Source organism: Rhinolophus sinicus, chromosome 14 (assembly GCF_057876585.1).
Source record: "Rhinolophus sinicus isolate RSI-liver-muscle chromosome 14, RSI-T2T, whole genome shotgun sequence".
In the NCBI taxonomy this organism is placed as follows: domain Eukaryota; kingdom Metazoa; phylum Chordata; class Mammalia; order Chiroptera; family Rhinolophidae; genus Rhinolophus; species Rhinolophus sinicus.
Genome location: NC_142514.1, coordinates 100,861,270 through 100,881,383, shown reverse-complemented (window position 1 = coordinate 100,881,383; position 20,114 = coordinate 100,861,270). Strand labels below are relative to the sequence as shown.

Genomic DNA, 20,114 nt, shown 5'->3' with positions numbered 1-20,114 from the left:
TGGCCACCCAGCCACAGCGGATGGCTGTCTGATTACAGCTGACGGCCCTCTAATAACTGAGCCAGCACCTTTCCACGTGAGGCCGAGAGCCTGGAAACTGCTCTCTGGGACTCTGTCCCCATAATTGCAGGGGTTCTAACCAGGGTATTTAGGGTAGGGGCTCTCAACTTTGCCTATCCAGGGGAATCAGCTGGGAAGCTTTTAAAAATACTGATGCCTTGGTCTATCTTAGAGATCAGAATCAACTGGTTTGGAGTGTTATAGAGACATCTTTTTTAAAGACCCCCATGTGAAGCTAACTCTCCTCCAATGCTGAGGACCTCTGTCCTGGGGCATGGGGTGTGAATCCCACAGTGTGGAAATCTGATATAAGACTGGGAAATGTTGGCCTTTGAAGATGGGGAAGACTGTCCTGAGGAATGGACAACAGTGTGTTCCTAAGAAAGGGGAGGAAATGTTCCTGAGAATTGGAAAGTTGCATGTCAGGGAATGGAAGGGGGTGTCATTAAAATATAGAGGTTATGCTGGGAGAATGAAGAGCCTGTCTAGAAAACGGAGGGAGATAGTTAATTTGGGAAGAGGGTTCTGAGAGGCCCTGTAAAAGAATAGGTAAAAGCAAGCACTTTAGGGTTCAAGCCCTGCTCCGCTACCAACTAGATGTGTCCCCTTTGGCACACTGCTTAATCTCCCTATGCGTCAGTTTCTTTATTTTTAAATGAGGTTGTAATACCTGCCTCATAAGGATATTGTGAGGATTAAATGAGATAATGCCTGGTTCATAGTAGTTGCACAATAAATGCAACTGTTGGGGTAGCTATAGTAGAGTAATGGAGGTGTGGGGGAGGAAGAAACTTTCTCTCAAGGTTCGTTTGGCTGGTCTAATAATCAAATAGACATGAGACAGTTTAGCAAGAGAAAATTACCAGTTAATTACATACACATGTATAGGAACCCCTCATTCATGAGCGAGTCAGAGATCCTACATACATGAGAGATTCAAAGACAGAAAGGGAAAGTATGGTATATATGTCATTCTGAACTAGGGATGAGGTAAGGTGCCTTGGGAGCTTCAAAGGGTCATTGCAGAATGATAAGAAGAGCAGATGTTTAGTAATTACAAGTTTGCCTTGCCCTATAAGTAGGTAAAAAAAGGTTATCTCTGACAATCTCTTACTATGGGATGCCACTACATAGTTAATTGGGGGGGGGGGAGGCGGCGGTGTTCTCTTGAGCCCACAGGATCTTGGTTGCCTTTAACTCAGAACAATATCACAGGCACATCTTGGGGTGACTCATTCTGAACCCCTACACAGGTTAACCTGGAGAATCAAGGGTCCATCTGGAGAAGGGAATGGGGGTGATGTGGGACATGAGGTGGGGAGAAGGTAGGGCGGGCTGGCTTCAAAACCCAGCTAAACCTCACAATTATAGGGAGGAACCTGGAGATGTCCTGCAAGCATTGCCGGTCTCCAGGGTGGGAGAGGTTTGACTGCCAGTAACCTCTCACCTGCTGCAGTAAGGAGAAGCTTCAATGGTGGCAGCACCAGCAGCCTCCCTTCCCTCGGTCTCTGCTTTGTGACAGGTGGAACTTAAAAGCTCAGGTCACATATCTCAGCTGACTAACCTACTTACCCTTGAAGAGTGGGGTTGGGGCACACAGGGGCCAAGAGGGATTGCCTGAGAAATTAGCAGAGCAGGGGAAAGCCCCAAGAGTGCTCTGGGGACCCACATTTGAAGGCTTGCGGGGTGAGGGAGAGAATGCATGTGTGATGAGAAGATGCCACAGGCAGTGTCTGTGAGCTCTGTGCATGCCCTGGCAACTATGTGCCTCCAGCATCAGGCATGTGCCTGTCCTAAAGGCATGAGTTTACCTGGGAGAATAAAGATTTCTACAGCTGGAGCAGGCTGAACTCTGGGTACCATTTTAACCTTGGAGCTGCCTGCAAGCTCTCTCAAAGCAGCCATCCTCTGTCTCTTCTTAACTTTCCTTGGCCTTGGGGGGGAAGGGGCAGGATGTCCAAGACTCTTGCTTTCAAAGCCATTTTATGTAGTTTGGGGATTCCCTGGGATAAGCCTGAGCTCAAGGGCCAGACCTGAGGGAAACTGATTGGAGGCCGGGTGCAGACTGGCAGACAGCTTCACAATCCTTTGAGAGCGATGGAATCTGCATCCTAATCCCCACCCACCCACCCAGCCACCACCATTGTCTAGTTTGTAATCCAGGGACCTGTCCCTACTGAGTGACTTCAGCTCACCTTCTCTGGCTGCCTTCCAAATCGGCCCTTCGCTGCCAACTCCCAGTCCTGGGTCCACAACCGCGCCCTTTCGGGCCCCCGCATCGCACCCGCGGCTCTCCTCTTCGCCACCCTCGTCCCCCGCGGGCTGCCGGAGGGCGCGGGCCCTTTAAGAACAGTGGTACGGGCGATCGGTAGCTTGGGGGAGAGCGCAGTCGCCCTGCTGGCTCAGGAGGACAAGGCGCCGAGGACCTGGCTCAGGGACCCAGTGTGCGCAGCCCAGGCGAGTCCGGGCGCGCCCCAACCGCCCCTCCCCACCTGCCATCTCTCCTCTGACCTGAAGCTCGGGTCCTCCGCTGCCTCCCGCTCCGCCCCGGCCCCGCCCCACCTCGGGTTGCCGGGACCGCGAGCCGGGACGCTGGTGCGGCAGCTGGGGGCAAGTAAGAAGGGCCCGGAGTCTCCATCCCCAGCTCGTGACAGCGTTAAGCATCTAGGCCCCGCATCAGTCCGGGGCACGTCAAGGTGACTAGGCATGCAGGAGATGGGAGAGGCGTAAGCCCGCCACGAGGGTCTTAGTTTGCCCTGGGGGTTTTGAATCCCGGTGGTGCGCGGGTCTTTGGGGAGCGCCCGGGGCTCGCGGGCCCAGGGGCTCGGGTGACAGGAGCCTCCAGGGCATCGCACCCAAGGATGGGGAGAGGGCCAGAGCCTCCTCTTCCTCCGCCTTCCCCTGGTCCACCCAGAGCTCATCCTGCTACCCTGACCTCCTAGCGGTCAGCCTCCGCCGGCCCCCGCTTCCTTCACCTCCCCCTCACCCCCAGAGAGCTGCAGGCCTGTGGGGTAAGGAGATTAGAGCTGCCGCTGGGAGGAGGGAGCGGGTGAGGGCTTCGAGGAGCCGGGTTGGGGCCAGACTGGGGCTGGGGCTGCCCGGGACCTAGAGGTCCGGACTGAGTGTTGCTGAGCCGGGTGTAGGGGGCGGGGAGAGGGCAGATGCTCCGGAGGTGGGAAGTGGGACGCTCCCAGTAGCCTACCTGCCCTGAGAATGGGGCGGGGGAGGAGTGGGGTAGGGGTAGTATTAGAAAACAAGGGAGCTTTTTTGCCGGGGCTTGGGGTCTGTCCCGAAATGAGCAGGCCCTCTTTCTACAGGCCAGCGGCGTGATGGCGGAGAAGGCACTGGAGACCGTGGGCTGTGGACTAGGACCCGGGGCTGTGGCCATGGCCGTGGCCGTGGCTCTGGAGGACGCGGCGGAGCCCTCTGTGCTGACCACGCACCTGAAGAAGGTGGAGAACCACATCACGGAAGCCCAGCGCTTCTCCCACCTACCCAAGCGCTCAGCGGTGGACATTGAGTTCGTGGAGCTCTCCTATTCCGTGCGGGAGGGGCCCTGCTGGCGCAAACGCGGTAGGGAGCAGCCTGGGGCGGGGGGAGCTGTGGCCACCCCCTCTCCCAGTGAGTTGCTTTTTCCGGAGCATGAGGCTTGTGTGTCCCCTGCTCTGCAAGTCCTGCTCCAGTGGGCTCTGTAGGAACACTAAAATCTCAGCCCCCCACTGTGCACACAGATGAAGTGACGGGCTGCATTCTCTCCACACCTGTGAGAACTTTGAGACACTAGGTTCAATTGGTTATTCAAGCTTTCGTCTTCTAAATCTACATTATGACATCCGGTCCTTGAGGAGTTTTTCTTCTTCATTTTTAGGTAGAATTCCTGCCTTTGAGTGCTGGCATGAAAAAGTGTGGGGGCAGTGTTTAGCAATATCCTTGTACCTATGGAACACTGCTAATGTTTAAAGATGTTCTCATTCCTGTATCTTACTTCATTCTTGCCTAAGTCCTCTGAAGCAGGGAGGGTAAAGGTTTGGCAGGGTAGATGACAACCAATGTTATTAATAAGGAAACTGAGGCCCACGGAAGTTGAGTAACGATCCATGTCACACAGCTAATAAGTGGCAGTTCTGGGACCAGAAGCCTGGTTTTACAGCTCTCTGTCATTGTTCTGTCAACATAAGAACATCCAAACCTATAGAAAATTTTTATGAGTTCTTTAGAATTTATTTGAGCCAAACTGAGGACACTCCCCAAAACAAGATCACAACAGATTGAGAAAATGTGGTGGAGAATGGCAGTTTGGCAGTTCTTTTTATACAATTAGAATCAAAAGAGAATGTAATTGGTGGTAGATTAGGGAGGTGGAAGAAAGCAAAGCAGGAAATCTCTGGAATATAACATTTATAGTAAATAGAGATGGCAACAAGATAACAGTGAGGACTTTTGGTGCATGTGCTCCTAAGGTGGTTAAACCTTTGGGGGGGTCTGGAAAAGATTACTCTAGCATTTCAAAGGTGTGTTAATCTAGATGCACAAGAACAATGGACAGGGCTCATTTAAGGCAAAGATTGACCTTTTACTAAAGCCGTTATAGGCCTGGGGTGTGACTACCCATCAAGACCAGGCCAGTTAGGAAATTATGATCAGGTCAACCTGTGAGGTTACTTTTGGTCACTGAGCTTGTCAGATTTACCACATAGCCCCCTCTTTTGTTCATAGTTCTTTTCTCTTTCTTAGCTTCCCTGGTACAGCATACCCATCTCTTCCTCTTTCCTCTCATCAGGATACATGGGTAAGGTCTGGGGCTCTGAGTTCCTTTGAACCCTGACCATCCCCTGTGTCTTCTGCCTTGGGCAGCTTGCGCTAGGAATAGAGAAGCTGTCCCCCCCCCCCCCCCAGAGCCTGGGCATGATGGGTCAGGGGTGGAGCTAGGACATTGTTTTCTGAGGTTTAAGAAATAGATCTGGGGTGCTTCAGAGCAGGGCTGAGCATTCCCCTGTCTCTGCATTCCCCACCTGCACTCCAGTGAGTGACCAAAAGGTCACAGGGCGTGAGCCAATGGAAACAGGTACCTGGGCTTCCTGCTCAGTGCCCTATCCCTAAGCATCCTCTCTCAGTGCTGAGACCAGCTCTGGGCAAAATGAGAAGGTAACTGTTATTTCCTTAGTCCTCTTATTTTCTCACAGTTTTAAGGAAAAATTAAGACAAAAAACAAAACAAAACAAAACATGGTTAGATGGGCCAACTTGGCACCCTTGACCTGGTCATTCCCTCCTTTTGACCTCACCAGCTCCATTCTCTGCCCTCTATCCTCCTCTCTCTGACTTCCTTTTTCACTTGAATCCCTCTCTCCTCTCTGTAGGGCAAAAAAGCAATTACAGGTAGGCAGAGCGGGAAAAGGGCAAGGGATATGGAGAGAGGGAGATTTCTGCCTTTTCCAGGTAAGGATTTGTCACCAGTCTCCCCTAATTATGTATGATATTTCTTGTTTTTCAAAACACTTTCCTATTAATTATTAATTATCTCACTTAATATTCACAATAACCCTATTATATCCTTGGTAGGAGATGTTACTATCTTTATTTTCTTGATAAGGAAACGGAGGTCCTGGAAGATGAAGTGACTTAAAATTGCAAAGAGAGTTACTGACTGAGGGGGGACTAGAACTCTGTTGTCTCCCCTGCCCCAAGGCCTAGCATGCCCCTTCTATGCTGAGCAGTTATGGTACAGCAGTAATCCAAAGACATGGTCTCCTAGCCACTTACAACCTGTGTGACCTTGGGCAGCTGCTTACGCTCTCTTGGCCTCACTTTCCTCATCTGTAAGAGTACCCACTACACAGGCTTGCTTCAAAGTTCAGCTGAGACATTATCAGTGAAAATGCTTTGTGAAAGGCAAGTGTCAGATGATGTGTGTATTAGGCGTCAATATTCAATGTAGTGCTTGGCGGTGATTAAGTGAAGGGAAGGTTTATCATTGCCAGTTTCTTCCCCTGAGAAAGAAATCACTTCCCGTGAGTGGCTCTGAAAGGCACATGCTGAAGTACACAAGCACACATCTTTCTGATTTATGATAACGACTGAGGCAGGGGATTGGAACCCATGACTTTCCCTCTCCAAGTAAGGAACTTGTTGTGTGACCTTGGGTGAGTCACTGGATGTCTGTGGGCGCCAGTTGCCTTATCCATGTTGCTATTGCAGCAACTGAGGTAATGAGCTTTATAAACTGTAAAATACCACCCAGGCAGTGGACAGCAATGATCCCCCTTCTGACAGGAGGTCCCCAGAAGGACAGCTGGATGCTGTGGATGGAGGGTGAAAGATCACATCCCTTCACTGTCTCTGCTAAGGAGGTAGAGTGGAGAGGGACCTGGGTTCTGTGGGGGTCAGAGAGGGTGAGAAAAGAACCTGGTAAGGGATTGGTGTTTCGGCCTCACCGAGGCAAATCTGCAAGCATGTGACACACGACCAGCCTCATTGGCTTCATCTTACCTCTCCACCCCCTTGTCTCACCAGGTGACCCATGTTGTCTCTGCCCTTTGCTCCCTGGATTGTACTACATATATGCTCTTATATTGTAGAGCTCTTCCTGTCAAAGCCTGGAGAGCCTCTGCCTTCCCTTCCCATTTTGGAATGCTATTCATCCTCTAAGACTTAGCACAAACGCCACCTCTTCCATGAAGCCATTCCTGATTTCCTCCTCGTCTCTCCACCCTTATCAATTCCATTGTTTGCATCCTCATTGCGTATTATTTGTGCTTTTGTTATAACTCTTATTTTATCTTTTGTCAGATCCATTGATGTTTTCCATCTTTTTTTACCTAGACTATGACCTTCCTGAGTGTAGGAACTGTGTCTTCCTCATTTTTTTTCTGTCCCATGTCTGGTACAGAGCTTGAAATTTAGTAGATATCATATGAGCATTTGTCAAATAGAATTAAAAATAAAATGTCACTTTTTAAAATGCACTTTATGTGCCAAGTAGTGTCATATGTTTTACATATATTATCTCATTGAGTCTTTATAACAACCCTATGAGATAGGTACTATCATCCTCATTTTACAGATGAGGGACCTGGAGCTCAGAGAGGTTAAGCACTTGCCTGAGGTCACACAGCTGGTAAGTGTGGAGCCAGAAGTTGAACCTAGATCCACCTGACTGCAAATAAGTGCAAATGCTGCCTCCCAATGGTGGAATGAGAGGCGAGATTTTCCTGGGCCATGTTAGAGGTGCAGAGTCAAGACTGGTGGGCAGAGAGAGCACAAAGAAGACTTTTTCGGAATGAGTCCAAAGCTCTGAGGACACATATTCATAGAACAAACACTTGCTGAGCATCTAGTGCATGCCAGACAGTGTGCTGGGGTTACAAAGATGACTAAGATACAGATCCTGCCCCCAAGGAGCTCACTGGCTGAGAGACTAAGGGAGGGGGAAGAGACAGGTACAGCAAGTAACAAACATGCTGGCATAAGAGAAGTGCTATGGGAACACAGAGGACAGTGGCCAGCTCAGGCTGGATCACTGGGAAAGTCTTCCTGGAGGAGGTAAGAGAATAACTGCTGTGTTTATAGAAGAGGAGCAGGGTTTTTTATAACCTTGACCCCACCTGCATGCCCATCTACGAGATGTAGGGGTTTTCCCATGACCTTCAGAAAACTATTGTCACTTCTGGTACTTTGACATTAGTAGTGGTCATTTCTAGGAGGACAGGATGAGAGGATGTGGGTTATTGTTGGGGCTCTGAGGGTTGCTCCTCCATCCTAACCAATTCACACTGAGTAGGGACTGCCTATTTCATTGATAGTCATGGCTGCTCCTAAAATTTGATATGTGTCTGTTCACTATAGCCCTTATCAAAAGTTTCTTCCTCCCTTGCTGCAGGTTATAAGACCCTCCTCAAGTGCCTATCAGGTAAATTCTGCCGCCGGGAGCTGATTGGCATCATGGGCCCCTCAGGCGCTGGCAAGTCCACATTCATGAACATCTTGGCAGGATACAGGTGAGAACAAGGCTGGAATGGAATGGGATCAGGATCCAAGAAGAGGATCGTTTGGGGAGAACAGAAGGTGTTCTGAAGCAGCCTTGACCCCCGTCCCCAACTGATATTTCTGCAGGGAATCTGGAATGAAGGGGCAGATTCTGGTCAATGGGAGGCTTCGGGAACTGCGGACTTTCCGCAAGATGTCCTGTTACATCATGCAGGACGACATGCTGCTGCCACACCTCACAGTGTGGGAGGCCATGATGGTGAGGGCTGGGTTGTCATCCCTTTCTCTGTTGCCCCTTCTCTCTGCAGTCTCCATCCTTCTCATTGGCTAAGGGGTCGAGTCAGTGCCCCCCTCCCACACATATCTGACTCACCTATCCTTTTGGCCTCAGGTCTCTGCTAACCTGAAGCTGAGTGAGAAGCAAGAGGTGAAGAAGGAGCTGGTGAGTGAGGAAGGGGAGGGAATGGGACAGCCATTCTTTTTGGTGCTACTGAGTTCTGGGATCCCAAGTTGGGGGGTGGGAGAGTGGTGGCCAACACTGGAACACTGGGCTTAAGGGAGGTGCTCATCTAAATTGGGGTGGTGCCCAGGGAAGCAGACTCTGAAGCTGATCTGGGGTGGGGGCTGGGCTGGGCCAGGTGACGGAGATCCTGACGGCCCTGGGCCTGATGTCCTGCTCCCACACGAGGACAGCCCTGCTTTCGGGAGGGCAGAGGAAGCGACTGGCCATCGCCCTGGAGCTGGTCAACAACCCGCCTGTCATGTTCTTCGATGAGCCTACCAGGTAGTTCTCCCCCTCCTCTCCCGCCACAGTGTCCCCTCTCCTCAGCCCTGAGCCAGAGCTGGAAGCTGCCTCTGCTCCACTACTGGAGACCAGAGTCTGTGTTTGCAGCCTGCTGGGGCCAAGATAAGGGCTTACTCCTCCTCTCCATCCCTACCAGTCCTGTTTCTGTAGCAGCCCCATCCTTCACCCAGGCAGAAATCCTGATGTGCTCTTTGACTGATGCCTCCTTCCTCTTCTTCTCTCCCCGATAGCTAATCAATCAGTCACCAAGTCCTGCTGATTCAACGTCCTTTTGCCATCTCTCAGATTCGCCTCACCCCATCCCTAGTGCCAGTGCTTAAGTTCAGGACATCATCAACTCTTATCTGCATGTCTGCAATAGACTCCTATTTCCTCCTCTCCAGTCTCTCCTAGCAAATCTTTCCTCCCAGCTGCAGCCAGAGTGAACTTTCTAAAAGACAAGTCTAATATACTCACTCCCTGCTTAAAAACATGCAATGATGCCCATTGGCCCTCAGAATAAAGTCAGAGGACTTACAGGGTCCTGCTCTGAAGCTACTTCTCCGGCCTCACATCTTACTTCATGCTGTCTTGTATTTTATGCTCTAATAACATTGAGTTGCTTATAATCCCTTAGGCAAGCCATGTGTTTCGTGCCTCTAAGCGTTGCACATGCTATGTCTTCTGCCTGGAATGCCCTTCAGCACCATGCCTGCCCTTCCACATTCACCTGGCTTAGCTCTTTCTTCTTCAGACTCACTCAGGAATCTTCTCTGACTGTCCTGCAACACTCTTGTACAGCAGAGCTGAATCCTCCCCTTCTCTCTCACCCCATGTTTCTACAGCAAGTTCCACATTATCTCAAATGATCTGCTCTCTCTTGACCAGAATCTATGTCTTATTCATTCATCATTGTAATCTCAGTGCCTGGCATTCAACAGGTGTTCACTGTATGCTTGTTAAACTGAACAGTGTTGTGGGCTTCTTGGTACCTCCAAAGGCCTGAATCATACAGTGTGTACAGGATATAGGGGTGGCCTGTGTGACCCCTTCCTGCCAGCTCCATCTCCCAAATGTTCCCTTCTCTTGGCTCTGCCCACCTCACCCCACCCCCTGGTGGCCTTTCTCTGGACAGTGGTCTGGACAGCGCCTCCTGTTTTCAAGTGGTATCCCTCATGAAGTCCCTGGCCCAGGGGGGCCGTACCATCATTTGCACCATCCACCAGCCCAGTGCCAAGCTCTTTGAGATGTTTGACAAAGTGAGTGTCTCTGGTCCTCAAAGATGGGGAGAGGGAAGGGGGTCAACAGAGGTGCTGGTGGGGCCTGCCTGGCCCACTGGTCTTCTTTTCTTCGTGCTTCTTTTTCCAACTCAGCTCTACATCCTGAGCCAGGGTCAGTGCATCTTCAAGGGCGTGGTCACCAACCTGATCCCCTACCTGAAGGGGCTTGGCTTGCATTGCCCTACCTACCACAACCCGGCTGACTTCAGTGAGTGAGACCCTGTTGGCACGGGCTGGGATGTGATGACAAGGTCAAACCTGGTGGCTTGGGTCATGCACTCAGGCCTCCTAGGGGAAGAGATCTCACTGTCACCTGCTTTCCCCACACAACCAAGGTGGGATGGCTTGCCCTTGGGAATCAAGGATAGATCTTAGCTGAGCACTCCCCTCTGTATCCCCTAGTCATTGAGGTGGCCTCTGGCGAGTATGGAGACCTGAACCCCATGCTGTTCAGGGCTGTGCAGAATGGGCTGTGTGCCATGGTTGAGAAGAAGAGCAGCCCTGAGAAGAATGAGGTTGCCGCCCCCTGCCCCCCTTGCCCTCCGGTGAGTAGGGCTAAAGAAGGCAGAGTATAAAATGGGGGAGGGGAGAAGGGACCATGACAATGGCCCTGCCAAAGAGGCTATACCCCAGAGTCATCACAATCTAGGACTTGGGATAGACCTACTATTAACAGATGTGTGACTTTGGGCACCTTACTTAACCTCTTTTAGCTTCTGCTTTCTCATTCATTTATTCCTTCTGCAAATTCTTACTGAGTATCTGTAGTGTGTGTCCTCAGTGCCAGCACAGTGCCACCTGGTAAGCAAGACCGACGCTGTCTCTGGCACATGGCCAGTGTAGCATACTGTCATCTCCAACCTGGAGGTGATGATGCTTACCTCACAGGGTTATTGGGATGACTAAGATCATCAGGTAAAACTCTTTGCACTGTAGCTTGTTGTAGCCGGCATTTGTTCAGTGCCAGTTTTCTTCCTTAAATGAGACACTATAACCCTTAAAAATCAGAAGCATTATTTTGTTATCATTGTTAAATAATACTATTATGAAACTGGTGGCATAAAGGTATTATACAAAGGATAAATGTTTTTTGATGGATTAAAGAGAAGAAGAGAAGTGACTTATCTACTAGTAGCCGGCATAGATATCCTTGACTCCCTTTCTGTCTCCTCTCTCCTAAGTTTTAACCCCTCATTATGTGTCTCTCTGAATCTCGCTCTGATTCATGCCCTTAAGGCCAGCTTCCAGGTGCACAACTCAATGGTGGAGACTTCTCCTTCAGTAGACCTGGAGGACCCCAGCCCTGGGGAAGGGCTCAGGGATTTTCCCATTCACTGGGATGGGTGCGCAGTGGGTAGGTCTGTAGGCAGGCTCACCTGATCCAATTTCCTCTCCCCAGGAAGTGGATCCCATTGAAAGCCACACCTTTGCCACCAGTACCCTCACACAGTTCTGCATCCTCTTCAAAAGGACCTTCTTGTCCATCCTCAGGGACACGGTGAGGCATCAAGTTGGGGAAGAGAGAGCTGGCATAGACCTGGCCTTTTGAGGCATAGAATCTCAGCAATAGGAACGGGGATGGGGTCCCTCCCCCACGAATCCCCCACCCTCCCTCCCAGGGCACCTATGGGTCTATGTGCCTGTGAGGGCAGCTCCAGGTCCCTGCCCCAGTGTGTCTGTCTATCCCTTTTCTGTGACCGGTCCCCTCTCTGCGTGATGACCTCATCACACAGGTCCTAACCCACCTGCGATTTGTGTCCCACGTGGTGATTGGTGTGCTCATTGGTCTCCTCTACCTGCACATCGGCGACGATGCCAGCAAGGTCTTCAACAACACCGGCTGCCTCTTCTTCTCCATGCTGTTCCTCATGTTCGCTGCCCTTATGCCAACTGTGCTCACCTGTGAGCTGAGCTTCCCCGGGCAGGGACCGGGATGCTGGGGCACGGGGTAGGAGCCAGGGTGTCAGCCAGGTATGCCTAATTTGCCTGTGTCCTCAGTCCCTTTAGAGATGGCTGTCTTCATGAGGGAGCATCTCAACTACTGGTACAGCCTCAAAGCGTATTACCTGGCCAAGACCATGGCCGATGTGCCCTTTCAGGTAAGCCTCTTCCTCACACCTGCCTACTGCCTCCCTCCTGTCTTGCTCCTTCCATCCTTTCTTGCTTGCCTCCCTCAGCCTTGTCACCAGTCATTCTTTCCTTTCTTTCTACTCACCTAGCAAATAGGTGGTGAGTACCTACCATGCACCAGGCTATGTACCAAGCACTAGGTACACAGCAGTGAACAAAACAGATATAGTCTTGACCTTATGAAACTTATGTTGTAGTGGGAACAACAGATTGGACAAAGAGAAAATGATGAAAATAATAACCCTACAAATGACTCTGTAAATCTTATTTGAAGCAGTAGAGAATAGCGTAGGCTCTGGAATCTTAGTGCTACTTACTTGTTAGCTGCAAGATGTTGGGCAAGTCACCTAATGTCTCTTTGCTTCAGTGTCCTCATCTATAAAATGGAACAACGATAGTATCTACCTTGGGAATGTTTGTGAGAACTAAATGAGTTAATACATTTAAAGTACTTAGAATGGTGCTTGACACATACTAAATTGCCCAATAAATGTTAGCTGTTTTGGGTTGTTCTTATTGCCACTACCACCCTGTTCCAAGCACTAGGGCCCCTTGTGCAAATTAGTAAAAGGTGCTCCTTCCTCAGGGTGGATGTTGCACTGTGCCAGGGTACGTGACTTAGTGAGGAGAGCACAGCTGGATCTCAGCCTCTGGCTGCCGCTGGCCTGGGTACCCTTGTGCAGGGAACAACCTGCACGCCCAATATAGTGGGCTTGGTCCCTGCCCTCCAGGAGCTGATAGCTCCCAGGGGGACAAAACTCATATATAGAGTTAATTAATTAACAATACAAGGAATAAGCTGGTCCATATGGGAAGGGCTTTAGGAGCTCAGAGGATGGAGAATTCACCATGCTTGTAGTGGTCAGAGAGGGCCTACTGGAGAGGTGAGGCTGGAAGATGAATGAGGCTCATATGGCCGGGGAGGAAGGGGACATGTGAACCTGGGGTGGAGGACAGCATGAACAAGAATGTGGAGGCAGGACTAGGCACAGGCGCTCTAGGAATAGCTATTCTAGAGGCCCCTGTCCAGATACAGTGGGGGTCTTTGTTGTTATGCCCCTGGCTCGTAGCCCGCTGCCCAGCCCTGTGACACTCCCCAGGTGCTGTGTCCAGTCGTGTACTGCAGCATCGTGTACTGGATGACAGGCCAGCCAGCTGAGACCAGCCGCTTCCTGCTCTTCTCAGCCCTGGCCACTGCCACTGCCTTGGTGGCCCAGTCTTTGGGGCTACTGATTGGAGCTGCCTCCAACTCCCTACAGGTGGGAAGGCTGGCAGGTGGGGACCTCTGAGAGGGGAGGAAGCAGGGCTGACATGAGGAGTGGAAGAGAGCTGTGGGAAACCCTGGGGCTGCCCCAGTCCTGAGTCTGTCCTGGTCACCTCTGTGATGGCCCGGACCCCTTCCCTTCCCCTCCAGGTGGCCACATTTGTGGGCCCAGTTACCGCCATCCCTGTCCTCTTGTTCTCCGGTTTCTTTGTCAGCTTCAAGACCATCCCCACTTACCTGCAATGGAGCTCCTACCTCTCCTACGTCAGGTCAGTGCAGCTTCCCTGACCATCTGCCCCTCTCCTCCCTGCAGCAGGCCATGCCCCAGGGATGAGAGAGTTGCATCTGAGTTCTAACAGTTTACCCAGGGAGCAGTGACCCTCTGCTCTGTATCCTGTTCTGATGCTCCTGCTTGCCTAGGTATGGCTTTGAGGGTGTGATTCTAACCATCTACGGCATGGAGAGAGGACAACTGACCTGCTCGGAGGAGCGCTGCCCTTTCCGGGAGCCAGACAGTGTCCTCCGAGCGCTGGACGTGGAGGGTGCCAAGCTCTACATGGACTTCTTAGTCTTGGGCGTCTTCTTCCTGGCCCTGCGGCTATTGGCATACCTTGTGCTCCGGTACCGGGTCAAATCAGAGAGATAGAGCTTCGCCCTGGCCTGTGCCCCAGCCCCCACAGCAGGAAGCTCCCAGCCCCAGCCCTTTGGGACTGTTTTAACCTTGTCGACGTGGGCACTGGTTGCTGGTACAGCCGCCCTCCCCTCTCTTGGCTCCTTCACAGGCTGACTGTCAGACTGCGCTCCCGGCCGTGGCCCTGGGAGTGGGGGCGCCAGCCCTCCGTGCTGTGCCCAGGAGTCTTCCCAAGTTGATGTGGTTTGTAGCTTTCTCCCTTCTCTCTCTAACATCTGCATGCAAAGACCACTAGGAGGTTACCACCCTCCTTCCTGCCCTCTGCCAACCTCCTCCGTTATCTGCCTAGGAGCCCCAGGCTCTCCAGGCCCCCACTTACAACTGACCAAAGTGACCCCCTCTGGGAGTTCCCACAACACAAGTGTTTGTAAATTGGGCTATTACAAGGTTGGGGTTTCAGGGCCGGGCCCTGGTGGGGTCCCCTGAAAGTCCCATTTGGACATTGCAATGGAGTAGGGGAGGACTCTGGAAGTCTCTCCCTCGTCCTCACTTTCTTCCCACCCCCACACCCTGTCTGATTTGGCCAATGTGCTGGGACAGAAGCTGGGTTTTCTGTCTGGGTCATCCTTTCCAATCCTGGGGATTGGAAAGGCCTGGGGCTGTGGGATGCCCCCTCTCCCTCCCCATCACCTTTGGTGGGGGTAGGACCTGCTGGCACCTCTGCAATAATGTCGGTGTTTCTTTCCCACCTGCCACTGGAATTAGAGAATGCACTTTATTCTTGGGGGTGAGTGAGAGAGAGAAGAACCAAGCCTCCGTTCTCGCTGCTCCTGCCGCGTAGCCCGGTCCTGCAGTGCTCCCTCCCCTCTCTAGGATTACAGGCACATACATGAGAACAGGCAATCTCAGCCCTACACACTCTCACTGTCCCCTGCAGCTCAGAGGAAGCGTGATGGTGGTGGTGGTGGGTGCTGTGGGGGGGGGGGCAGTGCTAACCTCCTCCTGGGGGCCCCCGCTTTGACTGTAGGGATGAGGCTGGTACTGCCCAGGGCATCTTCCAGATCTGCAGGTGTCTACACCCCAGTTTTTCCTCTCTCCCAAACCAGGGGTGGCACAGGGTACTAGCTCCCTGGAGTTCAGGACCTAAGACAAGCACAAGCATGGGCATAACTTGGCCTTGGCCACTGCCACCCCATGGCCCTTCTTTTGTGTGTTAAGCTGGCATTCTCACTCCTCCACCCCTTCCTCAGCCACTTGCTACTCATTTAAACTCCTGCCCATGTCTCTCTATCCCCTTCCCATCAGCCAAGATGGCCCCTGGGCACGCCCTGGGCAGCATGCCCTGGGCACCATGGTGACAGACACATCTGGGGCATGTATGGCTTTCCTGGTGGGTACACTTCATTCAACTTCTGATTTCTCCTTCCCCCAGGGCTCTTTTCCACCTTATTCCTGGGCACATACCTCTATACCTTCCCTCTTCCTGACACAGACTCTTCCCATCACACAGAATGCCAGTTGTATTTGTGGGATTTCACTCATTATTAATAAAACCTATATTTATACAGTATACAGTGTGTAAATGTATGTGGGTCTGGCACCTGGTCCCATGGGCTGTGAGGGGCTCTTCAATGCACTTGGCAAGAAGTCTGTGAGCTTTAGGGAGCCTGTGGCAGGGGAGGGTAAGTCCTACGAATATGTCAAGCTAGTGCGTGTGTATCTTATGCAATTATCTATCATGCTTTACATCTTATAAATGCTTCATGTTTATTAACTAAGGGGAGTGCCATGCCATCCCTGCATTATCCCTCATGACAACCCATTTTGCAGATGAGAGAACTGAGACTTGGGTTGAGTCACTTGTCCAAGCATCCTTAGCTAATGGAGGTGAAACCAAGCTGAAGAGTCTGGAGGCAGAAGTCTACCTCCAGACTCTTCATTCGTTTTTTTAAAACTTTTATTTATTTTAAGTGTGTTTTTCCAGGAACCATCAGCTCCAAGTCAAGTAGTTGTTTCTATCTAGTTGTGGAGGGCGCAGCTCACAGTGGCCCATGTGGGGATCAAACTGGCAACCTTGTTGTTAAGAGCATCGCGCTCTTACCAACTGAGCTAACCGGCCGCCGCACACTCTTCATTCTTGACATCAGCCACTGACCCCGTTCCCGGTGGATCTGCAAGCTGTGTGTGTGTGTGTGTGGTGTGTGTGTGTGTGTGTGTGTGTGCCCTGTGTCTGTTCATGGGTGTGTTCTTTCCTGAGTGTTACATGACTTTCTCCTCAGAATTCATTAAGCCCTGGTTGTGTCGTGTCCAGCACAACGAGGGTTGTGGGGAGCGAGGAGGGCAGTGCAGGGTTAAGAAAAGACAGTAGCCATGGATAGAGTTTAAGTGCGGAGGCCAAGGGACTGGCAGCCTCACCGTCTGGGCTGTGGTGCCCATCGGGCCAACGCATTAGCTTTTATTAGTTAGGTGGGGAAGTTAAGGAGATAAAGCTTATCAATCTCAAGATCTCTGAATTCCATACACCACAATAGGAAACTGATTCAAGCCAATCACCCTTGCCTGCAGGCAGCTGAACCTTAAGTCTCAACTTCCCCAGGGGACAAAACTATATGCATATGAATAGATGGAGAGCACATCATTGAATCTCTTCCCCTGCAGGTTTTGGGAAGGAATGCAGCCACAGAGGCAGAGGCTCTCCTTAGCCTGGGGAAGGTGGGGGGCTGTGCCCACCTCTATGAACCTGTGGGTTCTCCTGTTGGTCCCCACTCAACTGTGCCTGGCTTGAGTTGTCCCCCACCATGGGGAATCTTACTCGTCATAGGCTGACCAGCCATCTTTTGGGCACCAAACGGAGACATGAGGTGCAAACACAAAGGTTTAGCAAAGTCCCTGAAAGGATCCGTCTCACAGACTCTCCTTTCTTTGTGGGCAAGTTCAAGGAAACAAACGGTTAGGCTGCTGCATGGCGACAGGTTGTGCCTATGGGGCAGGGGTGTAGGGTGTGGGGTTAGTCATGAAGGGCAATAAGAACTAGGAAAAACACTGCAACCTAAGTCCTAGGATGAGAGTGGCAGGGGCCTCCTTAGCTCACCCTAGCTTTCCCCTTTTCTTCCTCTCTTCTTTCCTACCAGGGCCCAGCCATTGGCCACCAGGACTACAGATGGGTCTGGTGGCCTAAAGTTTAGAGTAGGCAATTATCCAGAAGTCCTTGAGGGCTGGTGGCAGGATGATGCAAGAAGCAGCACACTGTCTCACCCTTTTCCCTTCTGACCTGAAACTTGGGGACTGAAGGAAGGGACTGGCATCAACCTTGCCAGCTGCCTGGAACACTCCACTTGTGCCACATGCAGAGCTAAGTGCCCTGGACTAGATTAGGGTCCAATCTATGACTGATCGGGTGCTTGTCTGGAGATGGACTAACTTTGTTTCTAATGGTGTTTGGGGAATAGGAGTGAGAAGTAGAAAGAAGTCCAGCTCCTGGAATTCTAGCTAGTTTTAGGGGGCATTCTGGGTGCCACCTTCTGCCTGCAGGGATACCAGTATGTGGCTCCTAATGGTGGCACAAAATCCCACCATTAGATGGTCTTTCTTAAGATTCTTCATCTTTACTCTTTCCCTTTTAAAATGCCAACACTATCCTGAAAGACTAAAAATTTATAAATTCACATATTTGTAAGTTCCCTTGGGAGCTAAGGAGATGATCATCCAATCTGGAACTAGCAAGGGCCATTCAGGCACAGAGAACATTTGTAGAGTGGCTCACACATTTTCGAAGAGAGCTCTTTTGATTCTTATAGCAACCCCATGAGGCTGCAGGATGAGTATTATCATTTCTTCCTTTTACGGAGAAGGAAACCAAAGCTTGGATAAGTGACTTGAGCAAGCTCTCAAGATATGGTGCTTTTGACACTGTGAAGCACCTGTGATTGCTCCCACCAGTCCCAGCAACCTGCAGAGTGGGGTATAAATCCCCCCGCCCATCCAAGCAGGTTTTGAAATGGGCCTGCTTGGCCTGAGTGCTGACCTTCCTGGACGCAGATCATCTTTTCCAACAGAACCATCTCTGTATCAGGGCCTGTGCAAGGTGTTGGAGGGCAGAGTGACCAAGACTGTTCTCCATGCGATGACTCTACAGCACCTGGCACCTGATCCTGAGGACAAACGACAGAGCACATGTCCACAGCATGACTCACAGTACTTCAGTCTGCAAGAGGCTAGTCAAATTATATGTTATTAATAAAGCTTACATGACTATCATACCTGCTGGGGTTGGGGGTGGGTGGGAGAGGGGAACAGCTTGCTCTGAGCTGTGTCCGGTAACCGCAGCTGGGGCCTGTCTGCCTTGCATGACTAGGTAAGTGGGGTGAAGCTATAGGAGTCACCCCAAGCCTAAAATGTCACCCCTGAGACCACATTCATAGGGTTGCTCTATTTTTCTCCTCCCATCCCTTTCTACTGCCTTTTCAGAATGTCTCTTAAAATGCAAATTTGCCATTTTCTCTGCTGCCTGGAATGCCTTTCTCTTCCCTGACTTATTTCTTAAAACCCAGTTCAAATGTCACCTCCTCTGCCAGAGGCAGTTAGTAACTTCCTCCCCCAGGCTTTCCTAAGCCTTCTGTCTGCCTCTGAAGTACCATCATTTGGGCCCCCTGGAGGGGAGCTGCTATAGTCAGGTCCCTGAATGCCTTGTTCGGTTTGGTCGATACTACCCAATACCATGTGATCAGTGAATGAACAAATGTATTAGTGAAATATCAATACTGTCTTCAGTCTGGATGGAGGGTAGAGATCACAGTCCTCTTCCCAGCGCTGCCCCGAGGAACTCTGCATTCCCTACTGCACACCTCTGCTCAGTCAGTGCACACTGCACACCTCTGTTTGCATGTAGGGGCGTGCCCTGGCTGTGGGTGTGCCCTGCATGGAAGCAGAGGGATGTGGGTGGGAGCTTTGAGGACCAGGAAGCCCCAGGGCTAGGCCATAATTGGGTGTCAGACAAGAAGAGCAGGTTGGGGTGGGAGCTGTTTCTCAGCCCCCATTCTTCCTCTTTCCGTGGCCAAAGTGACCAGAAGCAGTACACAGAGGTCTGGGGTATGGAGAGAGCCAGGTGCAGAAGGAAAGACCCAAGAAGGCCTTGACTCAGATCTCTGTCATGAGGTAGGCTGAGGAGTTGAAGAAGCGAGCAGAGAGAATACCTTAGGGACGGTGGGTGCCTCAAGGGGGCCCAGGGTGAGGTAGGAAGACCCAGGCCCAGGATTCCTGTTCTGGTACTTCCGCTTCCTCACTGCATCAACCTGCGAGAGTCATTTCACCTTTCCAAGCTGCAGTTCCTCCATCTGTAAAATGGGCATAACGACAAGCCCCGTCTGGGAGGTGGTCAGTGAGGTAACTGGAACGGTACTGGCGTTTGATAACCTGCAGAGGGCAGTCTTAGAGGCGGGGCCCGGCCGACTGAAGGCTGTACGCACGGTGGGCGGGAGCAATGCAGGAGCGGATGGGGAAGAAGTCCCCACCCCAATCCTGCTCTGCCCGGCCCCCGGCCCCTGTTGCTGTTCCCTTTCTCCGAGGACCCCGAGCGCCTGGGCTCGTCCTTCCCGGTGCCTGCTGCAGGGGTCGGATGCGAGGGCAGCCAGGCAAGAAGCGCCGCGCCGGGGCCTCTGGGAACAAGCGGGAGACGCCGGCGGGCGACGGACTCCAGGGCTTGGGCAGCCGCGGGTAAAGGCCTAGCCAGCTGCGTCTCCCCTTGTCCCCCGCAGGGCTGCTGCGCCGGGCCTGGCAGAGTGGAGAGGGGGCAGGGAGGATGGTGGGGGGTGGGGGTGGGGGTGCTGCGCAAGTGCTGCTGGGAGTTCGCGGCCTGGGACGAGTAGGGCGCCGCTGGTCCGGAGTTGGTGGTCTATCTGGCAGGCTCGCCCCTCAGGGTCTGAAGCACAGTGGAGCTAGGAGAGCTGTTTGGGACGCAGTTTGGGGGGAGGAGCGCTGGACA

The 20,114-nt window shown here is 51.8% G+C and overlaps 2 protein-coding genes and 1 long non-coding RNA gene across 16 annotated transcripts in view; 2 read left to right on the top strand and 1 right to left on the bottom strand.

The window, feature by feature from the left end:
• The first annotated feature begins 2,247 nt into the window (after positions 1-2,247).
• ABCG4 (ATP binding cassette subfamily G member 4) lies at positions 2,248-18,633 on the top strand. Of its 8 annotated transcripts, none has more exons than XM_019716246.3 (17): positions 2,248-2,756; positions 3,378-3,633; positions 7,939-8,056; positions 8,172-8,304; positions 8,437-8,487; positions 8,684-8,829; positions 9,965-10,088; positions 10,203-10,317; positions 10,512-10,654; positions 11,509-11,607; positions 11,843-12,011; positions 12,108-12,208; positions 13,340-13,498; positions 13,654-13,772; positions 13,924-14,124; positions 14,286-14,377; positions 18,207-18,633. In XM_019716246.3, the coding sequence occupies exons 2-16, from the start codon at positions 3,390-3,392 to the stop codon at positions 14,371-14,373; spliced, it is 2,010 nt and encodes a 669-aa protein (XP_019571805.2). In that variant the 5' UTR covers positions 2,248-2,756; positions 3,378-3,389; the 3' UTR covers positions 14,374-14,377; positions 18,207-18,633. The 8 variants fall into 8 exon arrangements, with proteins under 8 accessions (XP_019571805.2, XP_019571804.2, XP_019571802.2 ...); XM_019716245.3 differs by having other exon boundaries at positions 18,190-18,633; XM_019716243.3 differs by lacking the exon at positions 18,207-18,633 and adding an exon at positions 15,567-15,704.
• Positions 16,510-19,457, bottom strand: LOC141572167 (uncharacterized). Its single transcript, XR_012497371.2, has 2 exons — positions 19,327-19,457; positions 16,510-18,285 (listed from the first exon to the last, which is right to left on the bottom strand). It is a non-coding gene; the product is annotated as an uncharacterized LOC141572167 (long non-coding RNA).
• The window catches only part of NLRX1 (NLR family member X1), a 16,392-nt gene continuing 15,418 nt past the window's right edge, over positions 19,141-20,114 (top strand). The window contains exon 1 of one of the 7 annotated variants that reach the window (XM_088791416.1): positions 19,141-19,288. Coding sequence is in view for 2 of the 7 variants with exons in the window: in XM_019716236.3 (XP_019571795.2) it covers positions 19,475-19,846 (372 nt within the window). In the remaining 5 variants the exon portion in view is untranslated. Of the gene's footprint in view, positions 19,289-19,366; positions 19,847-20,114 lie in introns of those variants that run through there. The other 6 variants (XM_088791417.1, XM_019716236.3, XM_019716235.3 and 3 more) reach the window with 6 other exon arrangements.